The sequence below is a fragment of the Balaenoptera ricei genome, chromosome 3 (assembly GCF_028023285.1).
Source record: "Balaenoptera ricei isolate mBalRic1 chromosome 3, mBalRic1.hap2, whole genome shotgun sequence".
Taxonomy (NCBI): domain Eukaryota; kingdom Metazoa; phylum Chordata; class Mammalia; order Artiodactyla; family Balaenopteridae; genus Balaenoptera; species Balaenoptera ricei.
Genome location: NC_082641.1, coordinates 293917 through 308132, shown reverse-complemented (window position 1 = coordinate 308132; position 14216 = coordinate 293917). Strand labels below are relative to the sequence as shown.

General features: G+C 47.7%; 1 protein-coding gene across 2 annotated transcripts in view; it reads right to left on the bottom strand.

The window, feature by feature from the left end:
* Positions 1-13774, bottom strand: part of CEP72 (centrosomal protein 72) — a 32981-nt gene extending 19207 nt beyond the window's left edge. For both annotated transcript variants that reach the window (XR_009502585.1, XM_059919195.1), the window contains exons 1-4: positions 13642-13774; positions 8979-9106; positions 7876-8068; positions 5116-5224 (exon numbers count right to left, since the gene is read on the bottom strand). Coding sequence is in view for 1 of the 2 variants with exons in the window: in XM_059919195.1 (XP_059775178.1) it covers positions 5116-5224; positions 7876-8068; positions 8979-9106; positions 13642-13720 (509 nt within the window). In the remaining variant the exon portion in view is untranslated. The remainder of the gene's footprint in view (positions 1-5115; positions 5225-7875; positions 8069-8978; positions 9107-13641) is intronic.
* Between the last annotated feature and the right edge of the window lie 442 nt (positions 13775-14216).

The window sequence follows — 14216 nt, the reverse complement described above, 5'->3', positions numbered from 1 at the left end:
GGAGGAATTAGGAATATGTTGTTATTATAAGGTACTTGCATGATCTGTGAAGTGGTATAGTGTCTGAAAGTGGTCTTGGATTACTTGTAAATGTATATAGGCAGACCTTGAAGATACTGAGGGTTCAGCTCTAGACCACCACAATAAAGCAAATATTGCAGTACAGCAAGTCACACCATTTTCTTGGTTTCCCAGTGTATCTAAAAGTTATGTTTACACTGTACTGTAGTCTATTAAGCGAGCAATAGCATTATGTTAAAAACAATGTACTTACCTCAATTTAAAAATGCTTTATTGCTAAAAAATGCTAACCATCATCTGAGCCTTCAGCAAGTCATACGAGCAACATCAGAGATCACTGATCACAGATCACCACAATATAAAAAGATAAAAAAGTGCGAAATAGTGCAAGAATTACCATGTGACACAGAGACATGAAGTGAGCAAATACCATTGGAAGAACAGCACCAACAGATTTGCTTGACGTAGGGTTGCCACAAACCTGCAACCTGTAAAAACACAATATCCGCAAATCACAATAAAGCAAAGCACAAAAAACGAGGTCTGCCTGTCCTGTGTACTCCAGAGCAACCACTAAAAGTGAAAATATAAGTATAACTGATATGCTAAGGAAAGAAAATGGAATCATAAAATGATCATTTAAAATCACAAAAGGAAGGAAAAGATCAGAAGACAAAAATAGGAACAAAGAACAAGGGCAACAAGTAGAAACAGCGAACATGGCAGCTATTAATCCAACTGTATCAATAACCACTTTAAACATCAATGGTCTAAATGTACCAAGTGAAAGGCAGAGATTGTCAGCGTGGATCAAAATAAAAGGCCCAACTACATGTTACCTAAAGAAACCCACTTTAAATATAAAGACAGATAGATTAAAAGTAAATGGATAGAGAAAAACAGACCATGCTGACACCAATCAAAAGAAAGCAGAAGTAGCTACATTACTTTCAGACAGAGCTGACTTCAGAGCAGGGAGAGTGATCTGGGATAAAGAGGGGCATGACGTGAGGACAAGTGGCCAGTTCTCCAAGAAGACATAACAGCCCCTGACGTGTCTGCGCCTAATAAGACAGCATCAGACTACATGGTGCAAAAACTGATAGAACTCAAGGAGAAATGGATGGATCCACTTCAACACCTCTCCTTCGGAAAGGGGTAGATCCAGCAGTCAGAAAGTCACTAAGGACATAGCTGAACTCAGCACCACCCATCATCTGGATGTAGTGACATCTACCTCATCCAAACAACAGGATACACATTCCTCCCAAGCTCACATGGAACATTCACCAAGATAGAGTCATTCTGGGCCATAAAACACACTTTTACGCATTTAAAAGAAAACAAATCATGTGATATTTGTTCTCAGGACACAGTGGAATTAAACTAGTAATAAAATAAATAACAGAAAGATAACTGGGAGATCTCAAAAAACTTGGCGATTAAACAACGTATTTCCAAATAACACGAGTCAAAGAAATCTCAGAAGAAGTGTTTTGAACTAAAATATTTCAAAATAAAAATATTTTGAACTAAATTAAAAAGAAAATACATCTTATCAAAATCTGTGGGATGCAGCGAAAGCAATGCGTAGAAGGAAATCTGTAACACTGAAAGTATATATTAGAACGCAGTAAGCTCCGAAATCAATAATCTAAGCTTCTAGCTTAGGAAACTAAGAAAATAACAAATTAAATCCAAAGCAGGAGGAAGAAAAGAAATAATAAAAATTAGAGCAAAAATCAATGAAACTGAAAACGGGGAAAAAAAAAAAAATCAACAAATCCAAAAGCTAGTTCTTTAAAAAGATCAACAAAATGGAAAAACCTCTATGCCACCAGGTTACCTAAGAAAAAAAAGCCACAAATTACTAATATCAGAATTAAAAGAAGGAACACAGCAGGAACTGTTCCGTGGACATCAAGAAGATAACAGAGGAACACTATGACACTCTATGCCCACAAATGTGATAACCTAGATGAAATGGAATGGTTCCTGGAAAGACACAATCTACCAAAACCGACACCAGGAAAAATGGATAATCTGAACAGATGGGTATTTATTACAGACCTTGAATCAATAATTGATAGCCTCCTAAAACACCAGGTCCAGATGGATTCATTGGTGAATTCTACTGAACATTTAAGGAAGAAATTATACCAATTCTCTACAATCTTTTCCATAAGACAGAAGCAGAAACAGAGGGAATACACCCTAACTCATTCTATGAGGGCAGCATTATCTTAATACCAGAACCAGCAAAGACAATACAAGGAAACTATAGACCAGTTATCTCCCATGAACACGGATGCAAAACTCCCCAACAAAGTATCAGCAAATTGAGTCCAACAATGTATAAAAAGAAGTCTACACCACAGCCAAGTGGGATTTATTCCAGGTTTGCATAGCTGGCTCAATATTTGAAAAAAATCAATGTAATCCATCACATCAACAGGCTCAAGAAGAAAAGTCATATGACCATATCAATAGACGCAGAAAAAGCGTTTGACAAAATCCAATACCCATTCATGATAAAAGTGGTCAGTAAACTAGGAATCAAAGGGAACCTCCTCGACTTGATAAAGAACACCTATGAAAGCCCACAGCTAACATCACACCTGGTGGTGAGAAACCAGCTGCTATCCTGCTGAGATCAGGAGCAAGGCAAGGATGTCCCTTCTACCCACTGCTTTTTAACACTGTACCGGAAGTCCAAGCTAACACAATAAGACAAGAAAAGGAAATAAAAGGTATACGGATTGGGAAGGAAGATATAAAACTATCTTTGTTCACAGATGACATACCAACCATCTATGTAGAAAATCTCAAAGAATCGACCAAAAAACAAACAAAAACTCCAGGAACTAATAAGTGACTACAGCAAGATTGTAAAATTCAAGATGTATGGGTCACATTGTGTCCCCTAAAAAAGAGATGCCAAAGTCCCAACACCCCATACTTAAGAACAAGACCTTATTTGGAAATAGGGTCTTCACAGAGGTAATCGAGTTAAAAGGAGGAAATTATGGGGAGCCCTAACCAATACGACTGGTGTCCTTATAAAAAGGGGAAATGTGGACACCGGACAGGCATGCACAATGCGGAGTTCTGTGAAAAGACACAGAGAGAAGACAGCCATATGAAGAAAAGGATTGGAGGGAGGCACCTACAAGCCAAGGAACACCGAAGATTGCCAGCAAAGTACCAGGAGCTGGAGTCATAGAATGGATTCTCTCCCAGAGCCTCCAGAAGGAAGCAACCCTGCCAACACCTTGATTTCAGACTTGTAGCCTAAGAACTGTAAGACAGTAAGTTTCTGTTATTTTAAGCCACCCTGTTTGTGGTACTTTGTCACCATCAGCTGTACACAAGTCAAATACCAGCAATGAACAACTGGAATTTGAAATTAAAAAACCTAAATTAGCCTCAAAAGAACATACTAAGGTATAAATCTAACAAAATATGTACAACATCTATATCAGGAAAATCACCAACCTCTGATAAGTGAAATCAAAGAAGAACTGAATAAATGGAGAGATATTCCATGTTCGTGGATATGAAGACTCAATAGTGTCAAGATGTCAGTTTCTTCCCAACTCAATCTGTAATTCAATGCAATCCCAATCAAAATCCCAGCAAGGTAGTTTGTGGATATTGACAAACTAATTCTAAAATTTATACGGAAAGGAAAAAGACCCAGAACTGGCAACTCAGTATTAAAGGAGGACAAAGTCAGAAGACTGACACCACGTGACTCACAAAACTCACGCAAATGCGGAAGGGGCTAGAAAGCTCTGTGGGGTCTCTTTCATAAGAGAACACCAATTCCATTCATGAGAACTCCACCTTCAGGACCTAATCACCTCTCACGGGCCCTATCTCCTAAACCCATCATGCCGGGGGTTAGGATTTCAGCATATGAATCTGGGGTACACAATACACAGACCATTCCGCAGGGTACCACGTGCAGCTGTCTACCCAGAAATTAGTCTGGTTTGAAATAGGGAAGTGAGGGGAGGGGAGCTCCAAGGGAGGCATCTGAGGGAAGAGGAGATTCTAGAGATTTGAAACTGATCTTAGAACAGAAGTTGGCAAAGTATGGCCCACAGGTCAAATCTGAGCCACTGCCTGTGTTTGTAAGTAAAGTTTTATTGGAACACAATCATTAGTTTATGTATCGCCTATAGCTGCTTTCATACTACAAAGGCAGGGTTTAGAAATTGAAGCACAGATCATATGGTCCACAGAGCTGAAAATATTCTCTCCAGCCCTTTACAAAAAAAAGTCGGTCGACGTCTACATTAGAGAAATTTACAGATGAGCTAAGGCATACAATGCAAGAGAAAGAAAACTATTAAAAGCCTCAAACAAATCAAAATGGTGTACAAGAAGGAGTATATACTCCTCGTACATCACAAGCAAGGTAAACACCATTGACTGACTTCTACCGTTTAGAATCAACCACACACATGAAGACTATATGCTTTCAGAACACATTTAAACACTACCCACCCCGACAATCTAAAGTTAGACATAAAGATGCAGACGGCAGGAGCTGGGAGGTGGTGAGAAGCCGGGCACTGGCTCCCACAGCCCAGCCAAAGCAGAGCGGGCGCCCTGGTCACAGAGCACTAAAAGAGAACACGGGAAGGAGCAGAGCCCAAGCGCTAACACCGCCAGGGTGGGGAAGAGGCGGCTCCGGCAGCTGTCAGATCTGCTCAAAGTGCTCACATCCAGAAACAGCAAAGGGTCTGCACTGTTTAGAGATCAGAAAGTAACTGAAACAGAACCTGGAAGCAGAAACAATTACAGAAGGGAAAGAGGCTGCCTCTGGGAGTGGACCAGGAGTAGAGAGAAAGGACTGTTGCTTCTCACCACAGGCCTTTTGGGCCACATATTTTACATCCATTACTTTAATAAACATTTTAAATATTTTTAAAAATACCATATAGAAAATGTGGACGACAGGAAGAGAGGCTGTCCCACAGTCTCCTTGATCGCCAGCTGGTATCCAGCGCTTCTCCCCACGCTCCCCTGGATGTCTGTCCTCTAAGTGGCAATCAGCACTTTAGTTAATACCCCTCCTGTTCATACCTTTCGACTCTGAAAACAGCTGCGAAGCTCTGCGTTGAGTCCGGCGATTCCTCCGAAGCGAAATGCAGCCGGGATGCTTTCCGCTCACGCTCCCTCACAGGGCGGTCATCTAGCGAGAAGATGCCGCAGAGTATCTAGCAGAGCACGAGGCAGGTGGCAGGGCCCCAAGCCAAACCCCGCGGTGTGCCCGCCGGCCTCCCCTCAGGACTAAAGGTGCCCCCTCGCCCAGCCAGCCACACATGGCGTGTGACCAGGACTGCCACCCCTTGCTCTGGGGACCTTCCCTCCCCTCAGGGCTGACCCCGCCACGGCATCCCCCAGATCACTGGGCAGACCCAGTAAAGCAAGGCTGGGCTCTGGGGGCTACATCTGGCTTCCCAGAAATGCTGAGCACTGATTCCCAGAGGGCCGGCAGCTCGCACCAGGCTTGCACCTCAGATGCCCCGGAGGCAGGAAAGGAAACACACGCGCAAGTTCTCACGCAGGCACGTCCTTCTCATCTCAACGCACATCCTGGGTGCTGGGCGAGGTTCCCAAACCACACTGAGCACCCCTAGCAAGTGTCTGTGGGTGAGGAGCCTGAACACACTGGAGAGAAGACGCCCCGGCCGTGTGTTGGCGCCCAGGGTTTACATCCTCAGATCCTCAGGACCAGAACAGGAGACAGAGCCAAGTTTAAACTGTCCCCATGTGTGCCCTGGGCCCAAGAAGACCCCACTCATCCACAACTGCACCTCCTCAGAAGCACCTGAGGGGGGCTCCCCTCCCAAACGCCGGAGCTCGGCCCTCGGGAACTTGCCATGGCTGCTACAGAGCTCCTAGGAAGCACTTAGCCCACGGCACCCCGCGAGGTGCACCAGCTCAGTGAGAAACGAGGGAACGAGGAGGTGCCCCGTACCCACTTCCACAGGTGTGGCCAGCACACAGCAGCCCCGCCCCGCACGTGGGACGCCCCCAGCAGCCCCTCTGTCCTCTCAGGGACGCCATCCACCACACACCAGCCTGGGGCCTCCCGTCTCATGGCCGGGACGCTGCCTTCGTGCCGACAACACGTGACTCTACTTGCCCAGCCTGAACTTTGCTTCTGCAGTTCCACGTCCCTTACTCTGAGCATCCTTCTCTGGACGGTTCCACTCTAAATTCAAACTCAATATGACTAAAATCAGATGCAAGCCCACCTTCTCCGCCAGACCACATGCTCTCCTCGCTGCGGCACTCTCCCAGACCCCGGCCCAGGGTGCACCCAGATCGCTCTCGCGGCACCCTGCTGGGAGGGAGGGCCTTCCGAGAGCTCCGCACTCCCGCACTGACTGACTCCAATTCTGCTCCTTCCTCACGTCTGAAAGCACCTTTCACGTGTGGGAAGGCTCTCACAACCCCTTCTCTACACGAGCAGTCTAAGGCTGAATTGAAAACTTTCATCACAAACGGAAACAAATGATTTAGGGCTGAAGACTGCAAAACTTTCCATAAGGATTGTCATGCTTCTGAAAAAGAGTCAAATTCAATTGTTTATAGGATACTTAACAGTCAAATAAAAGTTAGAACACAAGCACTTAATCCTCCCAAATATCTAAAAATCAACATTAAATGTTGAAATTCTAAGTAGGTTTGAAACTAAACAGCGTGCCCCCGGGGGTCGGTGCCCCTAGGCCCAGGCAGGCACAGCCGAACGGTGCGGCCAGGCTCCCAGAGCTCACGGCCCGCCAGGACCGGGGTCCAGCAGGTGAGCCAACGCGCACGCGCAGCTGGGCTGTTCATGAGAGAAGCTGTGTGCGGCTGAGAGGTGCCGCCAGTGGGGTGTCTACAGGCCCTGGTAGACCCTGAAAGGACAAGAGCCATGGTCTGCCCACCACGGAGCCCAGCATTTACCTGACAGGTGCTGCCATGATGTGGGTCTCATTTTGGTTTGGTAGCTCAGTGCCTGAGAGGTGGAGACGCCCCGAAAGCCCCCCAGCCTCCCCAGGCAGTCAAGGGCCCTCAGGATGGAGAACGCGCCATGATCACTAGGGGCACAGGAGGACCACCCTCCTCCAGACACCGCTGCACCACTAATCAGCACTTCACACTCCGAGACTCTGAGCCCCTCCTTCCCCAGGGTTTCCAAGGCCAGCATGCCCTCGGGCTCACGCTCCAGCTCTCTCCCCGGGAAGTGCGACATGGGGGCGGGGCGGGGGGGGGCATTAGCAGTGCCCTGGCCACACTGCTCACAGCAAAGTGGCTCCTGAGAGCCGGGACAGTGGGTGGGAAGACGCTGTGGTTTCCCCAGCACAACCCTCCTGACTGGGCACGGCTGGTGGGCACCCTGGCCGCTCGGCCTGCGAGCCTGAGCGATCCGCTTCTTTTACGGCTACGGGCCACTGAGCCAAGGTGGTGGCTGCGCCTGCCGACAGGACCTCGCACCCTCGCGCCGGTCACCTGGGGAGGGCGTGGCACAGCGAACTTCTCGCCCGTGTCCTCCCAGGTGGACGTAAGACCAGGTTGAACCCAGCTGTCCAGCTGAGCCTGAGACGACGCCCAGCAGCCCATGCCAGGAAACAGGGCACCAGCTGGAAAGCAGAGCCGGCCCATGCCTGCGCCCCTGGCCCAGCAGCCATCTGTGGCCGCAAGGAAGGGGCTCCCTGCCACCTTCCAGGCAGCTCTCCCGTGAGAGGAGGCAATGAGCCTCCCTTTCCAGGAGGGTCAACAGCGCCATCACCCCAAGAACACGAGACACCCATCGGGCAGCACCAAGCGAGGCCAGGGGTGCGGCTGGCCTACCCAGCTGCCGGAGGCGCGGGAGCGTGTGCACCACGGAGCGGCGGTAGTCGGGCTTGCTCTCCACCACAGGGTTCAGCCGGAAGTCCACCTCCGCGAGCTCCGTTAAGGAGCGGAGCCGGAAGACTTCCGCCAGCGAGGAGATGCGGTTGCGGTAGACGTGGAGGCGCTCCAGCGCCGCCAGGTACTCGATGCCCTGCCGGGACAAACGCGCCGAGACAGCCATTAACAGGAACCAGCCCCCAACCTAACAAGCGCGCACACGCGGCGTCCCCAGGAGAGCGAGGGGAAGGTCCGCTCAGCCACGGGGCGACGGCCGCGCGCCGACCGCGGGGAGAGGACGGCCGAGGCCTGCGAGGCCGCAGCCCGCGCCGAGCTGAGCGACCCGCACTAACCTCACCCCCTCCGCACGCAGCCCTGGCAGCGCAAGTGCCGCTGCGCCCGCCTCACAGGTGAGAGGACGGGGCCGAGCCGTGAGCCAGCACCCGGCAGCCTGGACCGGCCGGAACGCGCACGGGCTCCGAGCGGGCTCCCAGCCCCCGGGTCGGGGCGCTGAGAGGTCCTGCTCCAGGGCAGTGACGGCCCGCCTTCCTTCTCCCCACCCGAAGCCGCGGCAGTGTCGCAGGGCGGTCCCACTCGCCATCGCCTGGGCCTGGGCGACTTCCTACTCCCTCACGGGGACCAGCGCCTGCCGCGTCAGGCACGCAAGCCATTCGAGGGCCCGAGGCCGCCAAGAGTCAGATGTAAACAGGTGTGAAGCTCAGTGTGGATGAAGAAAACGACAGCCGATACAGGATGAAGGGTGACCGGCACGCACACCTTCGTCTTTCGGGCCTTATCTTACTTCCTTTACGGGTACAGCCATCTCCATCAGAGAGCTGTGACTTCTTGTTAAAGTAGTTCGAAGACATAATGTGATGCGTAAGAAATCCAGCTCACGGCAAATGCAAGAAAATCAGCACAAAACTTACAATCACTGTTAAGTGTGTGGCCTACAAGTATTATAAGCATAGTCATAAAACAGACTGCCTTTTTTACCATAAATGTACTACCCACTGCTATTGAAAGCAATAAATTTTCTTTCAAGAAACAAACCTAAAACTTACCTCTAGACTAACCAAGGAGTTTCGTGAGAGATCTAGAGATTTTAGACCTGTTAAATTCATCAAAGAATTTCCTAGGTGAGTAATCTTTTCTTGGTAAGTTCCAGGAATAGATAATGACTGAAGTTCAGCTAAGAATAGAAAATTAAGAGATTTTAACTTTATTATTTTATTGAAAATAAATTATTGCAATAATTTATTCTCCCTCCAAAACCCTCTCACCAGGAAACCCTCCTAAGGGGGTTCCCACTTCCACACCTGACTGCTCAGCCCCATTACCTGTGGGCCTCTGTGCAGGGATCGCAATCTGAAACCCATTCGGTAGCTGACCTGACCACCCGTGCTGTTACAGCTGAGGGCCAGCTGCACACGAGGTGCACTGAACACCTCTACGTGGCACACCCAGTAAGCAGCCGTTAGACAAACATCACTACAAAAGTAAGCTTCTGTAATGAAAAAGACACTGTGTCTGGATACACCAGTATCTTCCCAGGAACTTTTGTTTTAAAACACATCTTGATTACATATGAAACTGGTTTTTGGGCTTCCAGTTCCAGACAAGACAGAGGAGACACATTTCACCCTATTCCTCCCCATTTATTAGACCTAAAAACCCTGGACAAGAACACGGGAAGCAGCTCTGAAGCGTGGCGACTCTGAAGCGTGGGGACTCTGAAGCGTGGGGACTGTCTAGGGACCTGAAGAAAGTGGTCAAGCACTGAGGGTTGGTTTTGTTCTGTCTCCTATACATCCCAATCTGAGTGCAAGAGAAGCTGGCCACCCAGAAACACCCATGGACACCTACCAAAATATACGGGTAAGCCTGCTGTCCGTGGTCAAAGTACCAGGAGGGGTGGCCTTGCAGGACAGACTCCTGACAACCTCAGCCCCACTCCAGCCCAACGCCAAGAAAAAAAAAAAAAAAAAATGTACCTCGTACACCTGGCCTCGCACAGTGGCCAGCACCAGGACAGTGTGAGCGGACATGACTACTGCCCTGGACTGGCTGTAACGAGGCATCTGCAGATGCTATGTGTGTGACAGGGGCCTGGCCACCACCTCAGCAACAAGGCAGCACCCAGGCAGTGCCAGTACTGAGTAACGAGATTTAAATAGGAAGCAGAGTCCCAATCAAAATGACCAATCAAAAATGATCAAGAACTAGGAAAATCTCAATCTGAATGAGAGAAAACAATCAATAGATACCAATAATGAGATGACAGAAATTAGAATTATCTAACAAGGATTTTAAAGCAACTGATATACAAATACTTCAATGAGCAATTATGAACATGATTGAAACAAATAGGAAAATAGGGATTCTTGACAAAGAAACAGAAGATGTAAAGAAGAAACAAATAGAAATTTCAGAAATGAAAAATACAATAACTGAAAGAAACAAACAAAAAACTATGGGAGCAGCTCAATAACACAATGGAGATGACAGAGGAAAAAATTCAAAGAGAGAAAATGCAAAGATAAACTGAACAAAATTGTCCTATCTGACCACCAGAGAGAAAACAGACTTTAAAAACATGAACAGAGCCTCAGGGGCCTGTGGAAGAAGAAAAAGCAATCTAACATTCATGTCATTGGGGTCCCAGTGGAGACCCAATCAGAGTTTCAAGAAGAAGAGAAAAACAGTATGGCTAAAAATAAAAAATTTTAAGTTAAAGAAATAATGGCTGAAAACTTCCCAAATTTGGCAAAACACATAAACCTGCACGTTCAGGAAGTTGAGAAAACCCCAAACAGAATAAAGGCAAAAACTGACACATCAGAATCAAACTTCTGAACACTAAAGACAATGAAAGAATCTTGAGAGCAACCAGAGAGAGAGGCATTACCCAGAAGGAGAAACAACTCCCATGGCAGGGAGTTACTCCTCAGAAACCATGGTGCTGAAACAAAAGAAGTGCTCTCACATTTTTCCATTGCTGAAAGAAAAGAACTTTAAACTCAGAAATCTATATCCACCAAAAACAGCCTTCAGGACTAAAGGTGAAATATAGATATTCTCAAATGAAGAAACACTAAGAGAATCTGTCACCTGCACACCTCCCTAAGATAAATGCTAAAGAAAGATCTTCAAACATTAAGGAAAGATAAAAGAAGGAAACCTGGGACATCAGGAATGAAGAAAGAATAATGAAACAGGTAAACATGTGGGTCAATGTTTCCTCCTAAGCTATTTAAACTGTTGGATGACTATAAAAAGAAAAAGTCATATCATTACTGTGGCTCTCAGGTATGCAGGGGAAATGTCTAGACAACTAAATTATAAAGTGGGAAGATAATGAAACCTAAATGGTGGTAAAATTTCTATATTCACCTGACGTGGTAAACCGTTCACACAAGTAGACTGTGTTAAATCACATACTATATACTGTAATTTGTAGAGCAACCACTAAAAAAGCTATACAAAGAGATATGTTCAGAAATATAATAGATAAATCAAAATTGAATACAAAAAAATACTCAAGTAAACCACAGGAAGGCAGGAAATCGGAAACAAAAGAAGAAAAAACAAAGGGAACAAACAGAAAAAAAAATAAATGGCTCACTTAAGCTCTGCTGTATTAACACATTAAATGTAAATTGTCTAAATACACTATAAAAGATAAAGATTGGCACTGTAGATTAAAAATGATATACGGTATACACTGTCTACAAGAAACTCATTTCAAATATTATGATATAGGTAGGTTTCAAGGTGAAATAGCACATATATGGGTAAAGACATACCCTGCAAACACCAAACCAAAGAAAGCTGGAGTGGCTACACTAATATCAGATAAAGTGGATATCTCACTGTAGAAAATTATCAGGGATAAGGAGGAATAATACTACATATGTTAAAAGGGTCACCCCCAACAAGAAGACATAAAAATTCTAAATATGTATGCACCAAATAGCACAGCTTTGGTGCATACATATTTAGGATCTTTACGTGAAAAGAGAAATAGACACATCCACAATTAGAGTCAGGGGTCTCAATACCCCTCTTCTGATAATTAAGAGAATCACTAGACAGAAAATCAGCAAGGATACAAAAGAATTGAACAACGTCACAAGTCAACAAGATCAAACTGACATTTGAATAACACTCCAGTCAATGACAGAGTACACATTCTTTCCAAGTGCACTTGGAACATTATAGACCAGATCTTGGGCCATAAAACAAACTTCAAATTTAAAACAATTAAGATCATACAGAGTATGTTTTCTGACCATAATGGAATCACACCAGAATCAATAACAAAAAGAAAAAAAATACCAAACAAACTAGGAAAACCTCCAATCACACAGAAATGAAAAGAACACACTTCTGAACAATCCATAGGTCAAAGAGGAAGTCAAGGGAAATAAACAAACACAGTGAACTAAATGAAAATGAAAATACAACATAACAAAACTTGTGGATTCAGCTAAAGTTGTGCTTAGAGGGAAACTTTATAGCACTAAAATGTTTATATTATATTAAAAAAGGTCTCAAATCAGAAATCTAAACTTGCATCTCAAGAATCAAGAAAAAGAAGAGCAAAATAAATGCAAAGCAGCAGAAAGAAGAAAATTATACAGAATACAGAATCAATGAAATTTGAAACCAGAAAACCAATGGAGAAAAAACAAAAGTTGGCTCATTGAAAAGATTAATGAAATTCATAAACCTCCAGAAAGACCAAGAAAGAGAAGACAGAGATGACCAATAACGTGGACCGGAAGAAGGGTATCACTACACACCCCAGAGACAATAGGCTAATAAGGAAATACCACAAACTCTACACACATAAATCTAACAACTTAGATGAAATGAACCAGTTTCGCAAAACCCCAGACAACTATAACTCACCTAAGATGAAGGTGATGATACAAACAGTTCTATAACGACTAGAGAAACTGAATTTGTAATTTAAAAGCTTCAAATACAGAAATTTCCAGGCCCATAAGGTTTCACTGGAAAACTCCATCAAACAAAGAAGAACCGGCACCAGTTTCATACAATCTCTTCTGGAAAACAGAAGGGGCAATTTACCAACTGTTTCATGAGCTGGGCATTACGTGGATGACAAAACTAGACAAAAACAGGAAAACAGAAAACTAGCGACCCGTATCGCTCAGGACATGGGCCCACAGCTGCTCAGCACAGGAGGAGCAGGGCCCGGGACACCCTGGCGTCCTACAGAAGGAGGGCGCGCTCCTGCTCCAGACACGAAGGCGCTCCAAGCTCTTTCAGGAAATCAGCCTAACGCACCTTTTTATCGGGGAAAGAAAGCCCAAGTGACCGTATCAGTCAAGGCGGAAAGCACTGCCGCAAGGGCTCAGCAAACCCGGCCCGGAGGAGCTCCCCGCGGGCAGTCTGCGAGCGCGAGCTTGGCCCCCACCTCGCCGGGGACTCAGCTCGGAACCCCAGCCCCTCCCCCAGCCTCCCCCACTTCGGGCCCCCCCAGGCCTGCCCCCTCACACCCCACCGCTGCTCCGGGCTCCCCACCCGCTCCCGGCCTGCCCCGCAGCCCACCCCTCACCCTCGACCCCCCAGGCCTGCGACCGTTCGGGAACCGCGGTCGCTCTTCGGCACCTCTGGCCCGACCGGTCCGCCGACACCTCGGCGTGAAGCTCGCGCCCCCGGCCAGCGCCGCCCGCCCGCCCGCCGCCCGCCGCGCACCCAGGCCGCGGTGAGGCGCCAGCCCGGTCTTCCCCCTGATCTTCTCTTCACACAGAACCAGCCGCCCCGCCGGCGCCATTCTTTCAAACGGCGCACACCTGTCCGCGCCTGCGCGATGTGGCTGCCGACGGCCGAGGCGCGGGGCCAGGATCCAGGGTGGGACCGGGGGGGCGGAGTCAGGGGGGGCGGGACGAGGCCGGGGGGCGGGACGAGGCCGGGGGGCGGGGCGGGGCGGGGCGGGGCCAAGGACCTCTGCGGGGTGCGGGGTGCGGGGTGTGGGGTGTGAGGATGTGGACGAAGCTGCTGGGAGGGAGCGTTAGGGGAAGTCGGTGCCCGCCCCAGGGCTTACCTGGGGACTCGCCCCACTTGGAGACCTCGCCTCACCTGGGCACCTGCCCCACCTGGGGACGCTCCCCACCCCCAGATTCGCCTGCGTCGTGGGCTGCGGGCGCCCCAGGTTCTGCGCGAGGGCTCCTCACGTGGGGTCGCAGTGCTCTCCCGCCACGGTCAGGTGACTCAGCGGCAGCGGGTCCTGCTCTGCCCCCATCCTCAATTTCTAGGTGATGGAGTCTGGA